Genomic DNA, 16,546 nt, shown 5'->3' with positions numbered 1-16,546 from the left:
ATAAGGTGGCAGTCCATGGCCGTGGGGGTTCAGAAAGGATGTCCACCAAATTAATTGGAAGTTAGAGAATTTCTCCACTTAACCTGATTGATGCTTTTCTTTCTTTTTTTAAAGCAAAGCAGAATGTCATTAAGGAGACCCGCTTAGGAGCAGAAGCCCTGCTGGAAAGCAAAGAGAAGGGGCGGATTTGAGGCACCCTGAAAGCTGGTGGCACTGAAATGTCCCAACGTGTGGAGAACCAACCCAGCAGGGTAGAAGAAGGCTAGACTGTGCACAGAGACCGCCAGTCCAGCAGAGGTTAAAGGAGGCACGTCGCTCTGAAGACCAAGGGCGACAGCCTAATTCAGAGGCAAGCCGTTGGCAGCCTTCCAGATGCTCTGAACGACAAACCCCATGAGCCCCATCAGTTACCCATCAGTGGCTGTGGCTGATGCAGCTGAACAAGGAGACCTCCTGAGATCCAGTATCAGGGACCCACATCAGAAAAGCACATGTGTGTCTGTGTGTGTGTGCGTGCAAAGGGGAGGAGGAGGAGGAGGAGGAAAGACAGCAGAGGGTCTGGAAAGGCACGGATAGAAGCTGGGCGTAGTTAGCCTGGAGAAGACAAGGCCCTCCCCCAGATGGCAGGGCGGCTGCTCCGGAGGAAGCGACCGGAACCGACAGAGAGGGGATCCCCACAACACGGGAGGAGAAGCAGCCTGGCAGCAAGAGCCTCGGGACCGGTCGATCCCTTTCGGCCTCTCACGACCCACCTGGGAGCTTGGCTGCCTTCAGAGAAACAAGGCATGCCACGTCTCTTCCACTCGTGGTTTTGGTGATTACCAGTAGGTTGGGGAAAAGATTCCCCCCCACACACACACATACACACACATAGGGAAGCAGGCGTCTCCTCCCTGCCTATCCGGCTCTGATCTAAGAAACTGGAAGGAGGACCTTTTCCAGGCATACCTATGAGCAAAATGGCATTGCACTTAAGATTTTATTAGGGTCACTCAGGGTTCTGTAATGGATCAAGCCAGGCATCATTTTTAACTGCATCTACTAGTCATTAAAATGCTCGATGTGTGCAAATTTATCAAGGCCAAAATGGGGGGGGGGGGAGGGGGGCTCCAACCAATTTTAATGAAGAGATGGTAAAAATGAAAAAGTTGTGTGTCTACAGAGCCCTCCCTTTATTTATTTATTTATTCGATTTCTACCCCGCCCCTCTAGACAATGTACTTTATTTTGTACCATGTTCATATTGTTGGAGCTGGAGCTGTCTGGGAAGCTGCACTGCCTCTCAAGGAAGGGGGCACCAGGAGGGAACGCCTTCTACCAGCTGCTGAACTCCCTCCCCACTCAATGCTATGGGGCCAGCTTTCTCTGAGCTGATGCCCTCTAGTACGGCAACGTCCCAAACTCCCCAGTCAGAGTACAGGAGCTAAACCCTCTAGAGCATGTCAGCTAACCACCAGGAGGTCCAGCCAGGCCCGCGGATCTATCAGGGCAGGCTCAGCAGAATGGGCTTTTCCTGGTATAGACGGTGTGCAGAACGGGCTTTTCCTACTATACCAGCCAGGACGTCTTTTCTCCACCAGAGCAGATGGTTCAGACTTCAACACCCAGAACCCCTTAGGACTGGCTGGGCTGGCCAAGGGTCAAAGGCCATGACATCTAGCAGACTGAGGACCACTGGCCTGGATGTCTCAAACAGCCCCCTGGTTCAGTGGTCCTATCCCCGATTTTAAGACATGTAGAAATATATAGGAAGAGCAAGAACTTTTAATATAAAAATATAAACATCTTTTACACACATTAGCGTCCCACATTTGCCTGGCACAAGCCCAGGAAAGCCAGGTTGCTCCTGCACATCTGCTTTTTCTGACCAGGATCTCTGCCTCTTAGACCAGAGGTGTGACTGTCCAAGCCCACCGAGACCGGAGGCCACCACAGACCTCTTCCCCATTGTACGAGCTCCCCACCCGTGGCCCACGAACCCCACTCCCGTGCAAGGTTCTGTGTGAGCAACAAGCAAGGGGACCCTAATCCTTGGGTGTTCCCTGGTGACACCAAGGCCTCTGGCAGCTCAGCAACTCACGGCGAAGATGCAAGATGACAAGGGGACCCCCTCAGTTTTTTTCCACATTTAGAGTCAGAGTCCCTATGAAGGAGGACGCCAGACCCACACCTGCACACCCAGAGTCTGCTTTGGCCTCAGTCCTCAGCGGAGCTGCAGCCCTCCTCGTCCTTCACTTCCCTGTAGCCGGCAGCCATCTCCCCCTCTGGTTCATAGCGGTCCATCCGAATGCCAAGCTTTTCAGCAAGCTTTTGGGCAGCCAGCTTGGCTTGCATTTCCTGCCAGAAGAATAGGAGAGACAGCAGGTTAAACATTAGGAGACGTGTGACAGAGAATTCATGACAAACTGAGTCACATTCAGTTGCTCTGTTGGTTAATAAAATGCTGGAAGCAGGATAGCCTGCTGTGGAGGACAATTCTTTCAATGGAAGTGTTCAGAGAAAAAAAGTCTAGGCAAGCCAATGTTCACCTAAATAGAACATGTCACTCTTCATGGCAAGGAAAGGGAGCAGGGTTTGGAGAGAGGGGACCCTCGTAATATGTCACCTGGTTAGAGAGGAACAATCACAAATGTGATTCTTAACGTAGGTCCACAAAAACAAACAGTCCCTGCACCTGTTGCTCCATTTTATGAATGTCCTCACCTGGTGCCGACACTATTCTGATTTCTCCACCACGCCAACCTTCCTTTTCTGTGGCATTTTAAACTGCATGATTATTTTAATGCATTTTCTCTGGCTGTTCTTTAATTATTTAAATAGTATTGCAAAAACAAATTGCACTGTATTTTACTATTTTGTCTTTGCGTAGTGCACCCACAGAACCTTTGTTACTGGACTGATTAAAAATATAATAAAAACACCAATGTCGAAGCAAACCAAACACGTCCTCTCCTGCATGAGAAAACATGCTGTGAGGTTCCTCAAGCCCAGGCAAAAGTAAGGCAAGGAAAGCGACAGTTCTCATTGCCAAAGTATCTGATTTGCCCTAAATGCATTCCCGTTTCCCTCAAAGGGGCAAAGTACACATAGACACGCGAAGAAACCAAGCACAGAGAGAGAGAGAGAGAGAGGCCAGCTGGTTGTTCAGAAGGGTTTGCAAAAACAAAACAAAACCCTTCAAGGCCCATGCAACAAAAGCCCCTTAAAGCAAGATGTTCTGGACAGTAGCTGGAGGAGGAGGACGCTGACTGGCACTCCCTTTTGCTCTCCAAGAGTGCTGGGCAGAGCAAACGCACACTGCCACCACCTGTCGTGAACTCTGTTGCCTTGCCCTTCCTCCGACAGGATTTTCCTGAGAAGGTATCCAGAGCCCAGGCCAAGCATCAGCGTAATGGCTCCTACCTCATAAGCTTCTTTCTGCTGGACCTGGATGGTGATCGATTCTTCTATGGAGAGCAGCTTTGTAGGCTCGTGATGAAGGGGCGGCAGGCGCGCGGCTGTGATATCATCCAAGTGCTTCTTATCCCTGCGGCGTCTTTCTTCAGCGGAAACGGAAGAGGAGGGAACTCCGGGGGAAGGAATCTCTGGGGAGCCACAAGACGAGCTACATGAGTCGGCCGGCAATCTGTGAGGATGCAAAAGCTCGGATGTAATCTGCCAAGAAGCCTGCCCAGAGCGACATTCTGGTGGACGGGGCCATACGTTGAAAGAGTTACTGCGGGGAGTGAGGGGGTTCTGATTCAAGCCCTAGAAGATGTCTGGGTCACCCTACCCTCTCCCTCTTTTGTCCGGACATGTGAGATCTAAAGAAAACAATGAAATATTCAACCCACATATTGTTTTAAGCTTTTAACATTGTTTCTTCTTAATGTTGCAAACCACCCTAGGGACTTTTTAACGAGAAAACCAGGGCAAAAATATTTTAAATAAACAAAGGCATGCATGCATATATACATACATAGTTTAAAAAATATAAGCACACTTATTTATTTATTTGTTTGTTTGTTTATTATTTAACTTATATGCCGCCCACTCTACCCAAAGGTCTCTGGGCGGCTTACAACAATTAAAATTCAATTAAAATACAATAAAAGATAAAATGATTAAAATACAATTAAAAATTGCCATCAGGACCCACAGTTGATGTTATTTCAATTAAAAGCCTTCTAGAACAGGAAGGTTTTGACCTGGCGCCAAAATGTCCTCAACATCGGCGCCAGAAGAATTTCAGTCAGGAGGGCATTCCATAGTCTAGCAGTGGGCAATCCCAGAAGAGCAGTCAGGGATTGCAGTGGGACCCACATTTTCTGTACCTGTTTCTCTCTCTTCTACAAAGGTATGCATTAATGAACCCAGGATAAAGAAAACAGGTGCTAGCTAGCTTGTTTAAAATGCTACCTACTACCTAAATCCAACTGCTGGTTCCACCTGGAGCAGACCGATTCAGTCAATGGGATTTACAGACCTGTTGACTATTTAGCAATTGATTTAGCAGGTCTGTTCTAGCTGGAACTAGAAGTTCAGTTTAGGCTCACATGTTATCGAAAGAAAATATTTTCACCTCCTCCCACCCCAACCTGAGCCTGCCTGGTATGTGAAACACATACTTGTAGTATAATAACAAAAACTGCCACCCAGGAGACAGTCTTGTCTGTGGTACTTACAAATTGGTTTTAAACTTGCTTCTCTTAGTCACTGGGTTCTTCGCTCTCATTTCTAGGACCTCAATGTAATGCGGGGTTCTGGGTGCTGTGTCTGGAACGCTCTGAAAAGGATTGGCTTCACTTTTGGCCGTCTCTCCTTTTTCAACGTTTCCCTCCTCTTCTCTCCCTCTGATGGAAAATCTTCCAAAGGCCGCACTTAACTCCTCATTGCAGACTGTGGCCAAAGTGTCCGTTTTACTCACAAGAAGATCATCTCCTGGTGTTCCGGTCGTAGGTCTCTCTGCAGCCTTCTTGCTTCCTTCAGTGACACCGGAGGCCCCAAGTGCTTCCTCTGGCTGTTCGCTGCTGATGCTGCCAGGTGGACCTTTACCAATACAAGCTGAATTTTCATGCCCTGAGTGGCGGCTGCTGCCGACGATGTTTGGCTTGCTGGATTCAATGGCCTCTTGTTTCCTCTGGAACTCTAATCTAACCGCCGATAACAGCTCAGCAGTTCTCTCCAGCCCTTCTTCTTGAGCTATAGCAACCTTCAACTTTTCAACGAAACTGGAGATCTTTTTACCTTTATCTGGAAGCCTGGATATAAATTTCCTGCAAGAATAATGGTTTGTAATCACACAAACAAGGTAAAGTCAACTTACTCCCGACACCTCCGCGTGCAAGCAGTTACCACGGGATGTTCCCTTCCAAACGCTCTGCCCTGCCGGACACAAGATCCCTGTGCCAGGGAGGGGAAGGGCCTCCGCTATGTGGTAACCCCCCCCCCAACACTGCTTTGCAGGAGGAAGGCCCCAGGTGCAAACAGGGCCTGGGCAACTCCTGCTGAAACCTGCCAGCCAGAGTTGGCAACCCTGGGCTAGATGCGGGAGGGAGAGCCTGCTTCAGTCGGCATCCCTCTGCCTCCTATTCTCAGGCGCAACTGAAGCGGGGGCTTTCCTGTCCCAGTTCCTGACTCTACATGGAAAGGCCCCCAGGTTCAAATCCTGACAGCTCGGAAGGGGGGGAGGGGGCCTCCCATCGCTCTCCCGCCCCCAGATCTCCTCAGGGGCCAGCTTAGCGCAACTTGAACGCATGGCTCCGTGACCATCATCATCACCACTAGGACTGAACAGCGGGGGGGGGAGGGGCAGCGTTCAGTCCCGCCCCCGCTCGAGCACCTGACCCCCCCCTCCTCTTGGCAAGGCTTCCTTCCACCCCCCACCACTCCCCATGGGGCAAGCGGGCGGGAAGGCGAGACGGGGGGGGGAAGGCTTTCAAGGGAGCCCCCACCCCCGAGGGGCTCCCCTCATCCCTCCCCCCTCCCTCCCTCTCGCCCCCTCCCCCGCCCTCCTCACCGGTCGCCCAGCAACTTCTCCTGCCTCCGCAGCATCTCCCGCAGCTCCGGCAGGCCCCGACCGCGCAGCGAATCCTCCGCCGCTGCCATGTTCACCCATGCCGGGAGGCCCGCGTGGCCCCCGCGGGGGAAGCAGCGCCAGCCCCGGATGGGAGGCCTGGAAGGGAGGCCCGGCGGGCGGGCGGGCGGGCGGGCGGGCTGGACGTCTCCGGAGGCGGCCCCCTCCTTCTTCGGCTTCGCTACTTCCGGCCCCGAGTGGGCGCCGCCATCTTGCCGGAAGCCGGCTACGGCGGCCCCGCGGGGTCAGAACGCCTCGGTCCTGGCGGCGCCTTTGCGCTTCCTGAGAGCTGCTGGTGCAAAGCGAGCGCTTTCTTTCCGGGGGGGGGGGAGAGGGGGAGGGCTGGGGTCTGCAAAATGTGTGAAGCGTTGCATGGAACGGAACGGGTGCCGGATGGAGCCTCTTAGGGTTGAGTTTAGCACAGAGAGAAGAGAGAGAGAGAGAAGGGCCTTTGTATGGGGGGGGGGGGGCGCGCGCGCGTGTGTGAAGAATCCTGTCTTCATGGGGGGTGTGTGGGGGGCACCCTTTCTGTAGAAGGGGGCAAGGGGTCCTTCCTCACCAGCTGGCTCAGCTGGCCGGGGGGGGCAGATGGGAGTTGCAGCCTGAGGGGGGGGGCTTCTATTGCTCGCCTTCCCATCCCCTTCTGTATTTTGTCTAAGGGGGGGGCACCAGCCAGGTGAGGCCGAAGGAGGGGTGCCCGTGTGTGTGCCTTCAGAGAGGGCGTCCCCACAAGCACCTCCATGCTCCTGCACATATGATTTCCAGGTCCCAGCAGGCAATAAATCACACCCTTTCGATTTATAAATTTATACCTCCCAGTTCCAAAGTCCATGCTGGTCTCTGAATCACGGTGGGTTTGTGTGTTTTGGGTGGCACCCTGGTTGCTGGAATGGAATTAAGCTTTCACAAAGGAGTCACAAAGGTCGGAATGATTATTGTAGTATTTTGGCTTAAAGAAGGAAGGGCTTTCTCCTTCCTTCAAGCTGCCAGAGTTCTTCTGTTCTTAAGGTGTCACGTCTTGCTGTCAGCGTCTGGCTTGACTTGTACACTTGTTGGCAGAGATACGGATTTATTTAAAGCAAGAGTAGCTGAAAAATGGGGGCCCTCCTAATGCATTTACTCTCTTAAGGAACGATCCAAAGACTTAGGCAGCCGCCCTGGGCAGCGATAACTGCTGAAAGCAAACATTGTTATCACATCGAACCAAGACTTTGAATAAGCTTTTTGCTGACTGTAAAAATTCTTTCTCAGCCTATTTTTACATTCATTTATTTCTTCTTCATCGGAGATGACCCCTTATTTTGATTCCCGTCGCCTGCAGATTTATGGCACCAAGGAGGTAATTTGTGATTACAGTTTGAATTGGTTGTTACATAAAATAAACAAAACTTTAGAGTATTCTGAACTGAGGCTGATATCCTATGCACAACTTGCCCAGGAGAACAGAGTCCAACTGAATGTAGCTAAATTTATTTCTAAGTAAAAAATAAGACTGAACTGCTTGTTCGTTGCCGACTTTGGGGCTAAAGAACATGAAGACAGTGCACAGCTTGGCTGACTGGCTGTGGGTCTCGAGACACATTTCAATCTTCATTTTCAACCCAACTGTTTTCATTGCCAGGCATCTCACGGCACCCCCCCCTCCTCTTTGCATGCATGGTGTCACATGGCCTCCCTTTTTCCTGTGATCAAGAGATGCTCAGGGCAGCTCTTTCTAGAATTTTGTCTTTTTTAAAAAATCTGTTGCTCTGGCACTTTGGACTATTTGATTTGTATAGAAACCGGGTCAGCCCAGGGGCCTATTAGCTCAAAGTGGGCAACCAGAATGTCCGATGGGAGAAGCCCAGAGCTGAGCAGGAGGGCGTAAGTCTGCCTTCTCTGAGAACGGTCCTCAGAAGCATGGCGTCTCTGCCACTGGAGGCGGTGCTGAACCACCAAGACTAAGGGCTACCGAGAGCTTTTGTGCTCCATGAAAAAGTCACAGACGGGGGGGGGGGGGGGACTTAAGTTAGCCATCAGTAATTTTGTTCACAAAATGCACAAGAAAGCTACTCTTGTGCTTTCAATTCGGTTGCATGTGGCAAAAGGATTTAAAAAGAAATCCACACTGAATCGGATGACATCCAGTATAACGTGCTGTATTTAACAGTTAATAATATTTAAATAGGGTAAATGCATGAAGGAACGAACCGAGTTGCAGTCAAACATATAACACAGGAGCAACAGTCCAGCCCGTCTCTTAAAGGTATCAGGCTGGTGATGATTTTAAATAGATACGTTTTCTTCTTCAACTGTTATACATTGTGCTAAATGTTAACATTCTTTAAAGAAAAATGCCTGGAGGAAAAGGGACCCTCCGTCGCTTCTGTTAAAGGAAGTTGCAACTCAGGACAACAGAAATGCACGCGCGCGTACGCGTACAGGGTATATTAGTCACATGCAGCTGAAACTCTGATGCAAAAGATTTTTGACCATATTTCCATGGGATTCAATATATAAAATGAAGTGTTTGATTTTGTTTGTGTTACTGGAAGGTCATAAACAAAAATGTAACAACCTCCATGTATAAATACTTATACATAAAAAACTGGTCCCGTATTTCCCGGAGACAGGAAAGAGGGAAACACAGAGCAAAAGAATACAGAAAGGGAAGCCTCCTTGAAGAACATGAGGGTGGGGGGGGCGGTCTGACTACTGAAATAAATGTGGCAGTTACTGTAACACTGGCTGTATGTGAGGTTAGAGGGCCATGTGCTTGGTGGCTGCAGCCCAGGAAAATAGGGGAACCCCCCCCCCCAGTGTGGTGTTCGTTTGCTGAGCCAGAGTCTCTCCTTCTCCCGGGGGAAAGAGGCGGCTAGCCTGCTAGCTCAGTGCCCGGTCCCCTGGGATCGACATGAGTCCACGAACAGGCCCTTCCCAAGAGGAGACGGCACAGTTGCGCCATAATTCCACTCCAGTTCAGCTGAGAAGTCAGTAGCCCTTCACAGTTCAGGCGGCTGCAGGCGCCTTTCCTCCGGCCCGCTCCCAAAGCCAGGGCACAGCTTCCATCCACACCGGCACATCGTTTTGGCTCACTCTCGGATCTCCTGCAAACCAGCGCAGGCCCAGACTGAGCAACGCCCTGGACTGAGGCCCAGAAGGCAAATTCTCCAGAGGCCCAGCGGTGCTTTGGTCTGCTTGTCCTTCAGGCTGCAGAGAGGCAAAGCCATCCCCCCCCCCCCGGATCAGTTGGGAGGCAGGCCTGGGTCCGACGGCTGGGACGGCAGGCTGCTCCGGCCCCTCTCTCCGTGTCTGGACGAATACTCCAGGACTCTTGTAAACGGCGTGTAGTTCCTGATCGGCTTGGAGGCCTCGGAAGGTGGGCTGCTCTTTTCCTGACTGTATGGAATGAAAACCAGCAACACGAGACCTCAAGCATCCACTCAAAATTGTTTGAGACACACACTGGATGGTTCTAAACCAGAGGTGGGAGTTCCAAGGACCACACGTGGTCACCTGTGTGGGTCATGGGGACCTTCCTCACCCCCCCACACACACCCCCCGTACTTTGATTTGCAAAACCCAGGAGACTCAAGTCTCTGGAAGCCTTCAGAGAAAGGAACCCTTCTCTAAAACGAGGTGCATGTGGCTGTCTCTTGTTTCAAAGAAACCTGAGTTTTTAAGCGCTCCCGGGAGAGCCGGAATGCAGCATGGAGCAGGTTGGTAGGTAGAAAACGCCCCCCCCCCCCGATGCTCCAAATTCACCCCTTCCACTCTAAACCCGAGTGAGCCCCTGGAGCACCAGATTCTGATCCCTGACGTGAAGCTTGGGTCTGCTGAACTCCGAGTCGCTTTCAAGAAAAGGGCATTAAAAAAAGGCTCGCTGGTCTCTTGCTAGCCTTTGGCAGGTGATTCGGTAGGGGGGAACTTTTGCCCGCTTCCCACCGTACACCCCCTTCCTCTGGTTCAGGACCTCTCGGCTTTCCACAATCCACCAACGATCATTAACTTTGATTTACTTATAAAAATTAATCAGGAAAAATAAAGAGCTCCATAAAGCTGAGCAGGGCAAAGGCCTCGGATAGGTTCCCCAGTGGCGCCCGTGAAGAGGCGTTTAGCACCTTCAGGGTCCCCGGGAAGAATCGCATAAACAGTTGCCATCGTGCTCGGAAACCCCATAACTTTCCCAATTACGCTTTGCCTCCGGGCGGAAACTCTGCAAACCAGCGTTGTTTGGCTGTAATGTCAGGAGGGCAAAACCCTAATGGAGTCATTCTGCCAGGGCCTCTCGTTAAACTAATTTAGGAAAATGACTCAGTTTACATGCTGCTAAGACTGAGGCATCTCTGGCAAGCCAAAATATAGCAAAATGACTACGCTTTATTGCTCATCGCCCTTCAAGGCTTTTTGTTTGACCTCTGAGGAGCAGAAGTTTGTCTGTGGGAAAGGACCAGTGGTTTTTTTTCTTCTTCTTCCTCCTCTGCCACCCAAAGACGGACATTTCTGGAATGCCCACAATGGGGTTACTCTACACGCTCCTCCTCCCGGTCCAGGTAACTGGGGAGGTGGGTGAGGAAGAAGCATGCCCCCCTCCCCATCCGAATGCCTTCAAACCCAGATACCTCAGTGGAAGGTCGCATCCTACACCAATGTCTCTCGTGTCCACGTCAGGCCTTGATTGTGTCTCCATCAAATACTCCAGACGGTCTTGCAACTCTTTATTCTGAAACATATTTGACAGCAGGGCTTCTCAGAACACATGGTTCCAGTGTACGTCCCCCCACCCCACCCCGCATGACGTTCGCCCCGTGGAAAGCAAGGCCCATCCACCAGTGCTGTACATAAAAGATGGGTTCCCTCCACTTTGAGACATCAAACAAACACAAATCTTTTCCTAATGTTTCCCCCCCCACACACACACACACATTGTGTTTACGGTACCATGGCTCAGGAAGCCTCACGTGGCCATGGAGCCGAGGAAGGCCTTGGGGACGCCCACGCCCTGTGGAATGGTCTCCCCGCTGAAAACAGACAGGGGGGAAGGTGGGGGGCCCCCAGTCCCGGGGATCTGAAAGGTCCCCGTTCCTGATCTTGGCCTGCAAGGATAAGCAGGCGTACCAGATGTGGGGTGGATGGGCTCAGATAGGCACAGGATGTGGGGCGGATCGGCCCCCGCTTGGGGCCCACACTCCAACCCACTGCTTCGCCCCGGGTCTTCCTACCCGATTTCTGGCCCCACATGCGCCAGTGGCATGGAATGGGTGCCCTCTGAGCGCCTCCGCCATTGGCACTTCGAAGGCTGCATTCAAAGCTTAGAGGCAAGTCCGGCCCCATCGATTTCCACAGGAACCTTTACGGGCACGCGCTCTGCCGGTCCTGGCCTTCTGTTTCCAGTCTTCCCCCTCTTTTCTTTCTTTCTTTCTTTCTTTCTTTCTTTCTTTCTTTCTTTCTTTCTTTCTTTCTTTCTTTCTTTCTTTCTTTCTTTCTTTCTTTCTTTCTTTCTTTCTTTCTTTCTTTCTTTTTTCCCCCCTCATGAATGGCTTCTGCTCTAGCATGAGAGCGGGCCGGAAGGGCCTGAGTCACACCACTGGCTTGACAGGCGTGATCACTATTTTTATTCCCTGCTCCGAGGGTGCGCCGTCAAGGGACAGCTCCCCATGGCAGCTGTGAGAAGGGCACACTGCCAGCCCAACCGCCCCTTCCTCTCACATGGAGGAAGGGGGGGCATCGAGGCCCCGAGGAGTCTCTTTCCCCACAAGCTACGGCTTGAAAAAGTTACCTTTTTCGGCTCCAACTCCCCGTGCTCTTACACCGACGCAAGCCTATCCCTGTACGAATGGGCCGCTACAAAGAAACCTACCAGGACAGCTGCTAAGCATCTCTTCCTGGGCAGAAAAGAATGGGAGGCAGGTGTAGGGGGGTCCCAATTCTGCTGAGCTGCTCCCAGGCTGAAAGGTCCCCTTCACTGGGCCAGATCCTGTGTGCTAGGCTTTGCCAGTGAGAACAAGGTGGAAAGCTGAGGGCTTTTAACCCCCTGCCACCTTCCAGCATTGAGTCTTTCTGTGGTCTTCTGCCTCCCAACTCTCTCTGCCAACAGCGCAGGAGGAGAGAAATGACCTCCCCCTCTGCCTTTCCCTAGGCTCACCTTCGTGACTTACGAGGGCACGAGACAAATAAAAGCAACCAAGAGCGGTGTGGCACCCAAGAAAGGCGACCGATTTGGCGCCATAATTACCTGCCATCAGGTTCTGCAGCCTGCAATTCAAGGGAAGCTGATGCCAAGTGAAAATGGTTCATCTTGCAAGATGCCACCCAAACTGTCTGGCTGTTTTTGCTGCCACCAACCAAGCTGGCTGCCCATTTCCAACAGACACGCCAGATAATATCCTGAGCAGATTTTAAAACAACCACAACCACCCTGGGTGTTGTACAGAAGTCGCCAAAATGCAGACTCGTCATCCAATTCGAACCGCAAAGCCAAAGAGCAAAAAAAATGAAAAGCTCGCATGCAGCACCCACTGGAATTAATAAACTGAATGCAGGCGCGCTGGAATAAAAGAGGGTGGAGACCTCAGAGATAACGGATGGGCCAGGCGTCTGCCGGCAGCCACATCTGGAACAGTCGGCTCATATCATACTTACTTCTCCTTCAAGGAAAGATATTTTTTCTAAAAGCTGCACTATAAACACCTCCTTTTCCTTCATCTTTCTCTTTTGTAGCTCAATCTAGGGAGAGAAGAAAGAAAAATCGTAAAGCTGGAGGAAAAAAAAGGATGGAAAGACCTCCTATGTCAACAAGCAGGCAGGCTATCCTGAAATTAGGCTTTTACTTATCCACAATGTATTCCTGAGATTAAGCCAGATGTGCCTCCAGATGTTGCTGGAATCTAATACCCAATGGCTCCAGAGAGAGTGGCCAATGGCGGTGGATCATGGGAGTTGTAGTCTAGGCTCATCTGAGGGTCTCAGATTCAGGCTTAGAACATGAAACAGCTAATTTAACACTTTCAAGACCTCTTTATTTTGGTGACAGAATATAAACAGGTATTTTTTGTCAAGTTACAACATACAAATATGTAACAAGGAAGCAAAGAATTCATTTCAATATTCAAAAGACTAAATCATTAGAGAAATCCTGAAGCAAGCTGAATTCTAATTGTTTCAAAACACAGAATTGACACTAAAATTCCATAAAACGTTAAAGCAGCCAAACTGCATTCACAGAGAATAGCCAAGAGGAAGAAACCGACTTCCAAAAAGCCTTCAGAACCAGTGGCACTGGGTGGGGGGGGGAGATGACTTTTTTCCTGAATTAATGTTCCCAGAATCCCCCCCCCAGCCTGGCCTTGGGAAGAGGGGGGGTAATCTCCTTGCTTTTCCAAGCGGGGAGAGATAGGAAGGCTTTTCTTTACCCTTTGTTGAAAGGGAGAAAGGCAAGAGGACAGGCAAGCAGGCTTCTCTGGGCCAGGGACCCCTGTAACGTGGAGATAAATCCTGGAGAAGGCTCTCCTTTCCTACCCCTTTTGGGTGCTGGAGGGCACACGGGAAGCCCAGGGATACCTTCTTTACGAAATTGTTGCCTGACACTTGGCTACCCTTCTTCAATGATTGTTTTTGGCATAACAGGATCAACGAGGATGTCCTCCTTCCGGAGAGACTGAAGGCACACCTTCCATCCGTTCTGCTGGCGCTGAGCAGAGAGAGATGCCTAGCCAGTGCCTGGACAGAAGAGCAGCCGGGAAGTTCATGTTCCCCAGCCTGCGTTCCGCCTGGAAAGAAAGGTGGTGCCTCCACGTGGAGCCAAACATCCTGGACAGGTGTGAAGCCCTTTTGAGCCTAAGGCACCTTCGGGGCCAGTGGGCGAGGGCCAACTTCTACGCAGACTGCTCTGTTCTCCCTGGGGGAGGGGGGGTTAAGGACAGATGTGATCCAAGGAAATGTGTTCAGGGTTACAGATCGCACCCCACGCTTGGACAAATTGCTTGCTAGCATCAAACACTGTGCAAGTTCCATAAACTCTCCCGTTTGTTAGGAGAGCATATCCTTCCTTCTTAGCTGCCATTGCAAATATGGTCTTGCCGTTATTTGTGCAGCAGTAGCCACTGGCTGCCAAGGGATAACGAAGGTACGGAGACAATGAATCATGGAGGAGGCAGGAGAGCGGGCCCAGATCAGCCGGAGGGCTGGCTCAAGACCTTCTCAGGGCCTGTAGAGCCGGTTGGATGAAGGATTCCAAGGGTCCCCAGCTTCCTGTTTGTGCAGGAAATCGACAGCGACAGCATCTGACAGGTGGACACGTGTTCAGACATGACCCTTGTGACTCACTGCCACTTTGGAGCAGTGACAAAATATGGGCTACTTGTTTCAAAACCAACTTGGGGCACAACCCACTAGGTTGGGTCTCCTACGGAAGCCACACACGGAAATGGAGCGGGGCAAAGCACTCCAAGGCCACTGCTCTGATTTTGTGGCTTCGGTGATTTTCAACTGAACCTATACTAGATATAACACATGGGTGGACTGATACTTAAGGTTCAGTTATGTTGAGTCATTTATTTATTTTTAAAATCTCCCTGATATAAAAGTTGAAAATTAGCTGGGGCAGAGGAAAAGTGGCATTCTAAGGAAGGAGTTAAGGAAGGAACAGATGCTATTGTTGCTGCCTTGGGAACGTGTGTCTCTGTCTGTGTGTGTGAGAGAGAGAAATTATGTTTGCAGACCCAGGGGAATGACAGGAGCGCCTCAAGACACGAGTGGGAGGCTGCTCATCTGGATCCACCAGCAGCAAAGGAAATGACACTCTCACGAGGATTTGAAGGAGGGAACCAAACAGGATACTGTTGGGACGAAACATACCAGGATAGGTCTGGAAAACCATAACATGAATGAGTAGACGGCAATTATCTTCTTCCATTTAGGCTAATAGCAGCCCCGGAGTAGCACACGCAGAGTTTCCTGGTTCATTACTAGTCAGCAAAGTCACCATGTTGCTTGTTTGTTGACTCAATCAATGCACATCCCGTTTCATGAAGGGACTTGGTAAAACGGCTCACCATCGCGCACCAGATGTGTTTGCTGTTGAAGAGCATGAATGAGGAGCACAGAAAAGTCCAGTCCAGAGCCCAGAAGGGGAAGTGACAAGCTGAGCATCGCGTCAGAGAAAAGAGATCCCTTGCCTTGCCAAGGGAACACCCAGGTTCAGAACAAGGGAGATGAGATTATAGCCCATGAGAGCCACAGCCGGGGAGCTCGATCAAGGTGAAACCAATGGAAAATGGAGGCTTTGCAACAGGGTGTTCGATAACCTGGGAGCGCACAGGCTGCCTGGGACCCTGTTGGACATGGTTGGCCAAACAGGCAGCCTTCGAAGGGAACTCGGTTTCCTACGCACTTTATATGCCATCTGCCACTCATATGGGATGTGAAGCAATGCAAAATGTGCTCCTATAACATTCTTCGTTTGGGCAAATAAATCCAACAACAGGGGCCCTGAGCCAAAGAAAATCACCATAAACAGCTTTTATGATGGTACTGTAAGAAAACTATTGGAAAAAGATCCAGAGCCCTATAAATGGGAATTTTCTATAAAGCATACACTCAACGGAGCAGATTTCTGAATGGCTCTCGCCTTTGGTTATAAAATATTTTAAACGTAAAAAAAAAAAAAGAAAATGAAAATTATTGCAAAGGGGCAATTTCTTTTAATGAATTCATGAGAAAAAGTTCGTGCCTTACTCCAAATAAAACTGGTTCCCTTCTAATTCTGTCACGGTGCTATATATCCGTGTGCATTAAAAATGGTTTTACATTGTTTTGATTACATGGCTGCTCTTTTAAAATAAAATATTTAATTATTCAGGACATTGTTTATGTATAAGAAGAATGTCTGCACCAAATAATCAGCCAAAAGAAAGCTGTAACAGGGACAGGATGAGGTTTTCAGGCATGGAGGGGACAGGCTGCCCCGGAGGGCGACAGACTCTCCTCCCGAGAAGGGCTTCTTTAAGAAGGGAGAGCAGCGGGCCACCTGTCAGAGGTGCTTTTACCTGTGGATTTTCTGCTCTCCGCAGCCCCCGGGCGCCCCTTCCAGCTCTGCCGTTCTATAATTCTGTGACAAAACATTTCTCAAGCAGAAGATTCTGCTGGCACTGTTCTGCCCAAAGGAAATCCTGGCTCATCTTCTTTGCTGAGGTCTTGTGGAAGACCAGGGAATGAGGCGGCACGTGCTATAAAACACACAACACATTTCCAGAGGGGGACCTGCGTTTGTCTGTTGCAGCAAAAAGCCACCGAGGGTCTTTCGGCACCACAAAGACAAACAAGTTATGAGCCAGAAGAATATTTCTCACCCTGTACAATTTACTTTCAATGGGGGCAGGGGGGCTGTGCAAAAAAACGGGACCCATCAAATCTAGTCACTGGGACAGAGATTATTGGGTGGGCAGATACTATTTGGACTCAAAAGCCCATCAAGAGGAGACACAATGGCTAATGATGCTCGAAGAATGTCTG

The 16,546-nt window shown here is 50.4% G+C and overlaps 1 protein-coding gene across 2 annotated transcripts in view; it reads right to left on the bottom strand.

Moving 5' to 3' along the window:
• Positions 1-1,746: 1,746 nt before the first annotated feature.
• Positions 1,747-16,546, bottom strand: part of MYZAP (myocardial zonula adherens protein) — a 40,637-nt gene continuing 25,837 nt past the window's right edge. The window contains exons 11-15 of one of the 2 annotated variants that reach the window (XM_072982176.2): positions 12,677-12,760; positions 10,657-10,757; positions 4,665-5,255; positions 3,403-3,625; positions 1,747-2,337 (exon numbers count right to left, since the gene is read on the bottom strand). In XM_072982176.2, the coding sequence (XP_072838277.2) occupies positions 2,197-2,337; positions 3,403-3,625; positions 4,665-5,255; positions 10,657-10,757; positions 12,677-12,760 (1,140 nt within the window). In that variant the 3' untranslated portion in view covers positions 1,747-2,196. Of the gene's footprint in view, positions 2,338-3,402; positions 3,626-4,664; positions 5,256-8,177; positions 9,434-10,656; positions 10,758-12,676; positions 12,761-16,546 lie in introns of those variants that run through there. The other variant, XM_072982175.2, reaches the window with a different exon arrangement.

The sequence above is a fragment of the Pogona vitticeps genome, chromosome 12, assembly GCF_051106095.1.
Source record: "Pogona vitticeps strain Pit_001003342236 chromosome 12, PviZW2.1, whole genome shotgun sequence".
Taxonomy (NCBI): domain Eukaryota; kingdom Metazoa; phylum Chordata; class Lepidosauria; order Squamata; family Agamidae; genus Pogona; species Pogona vitticeps.
This window is presented reverse-complemented; position numbering and strand designations above follow the sequence as displayed.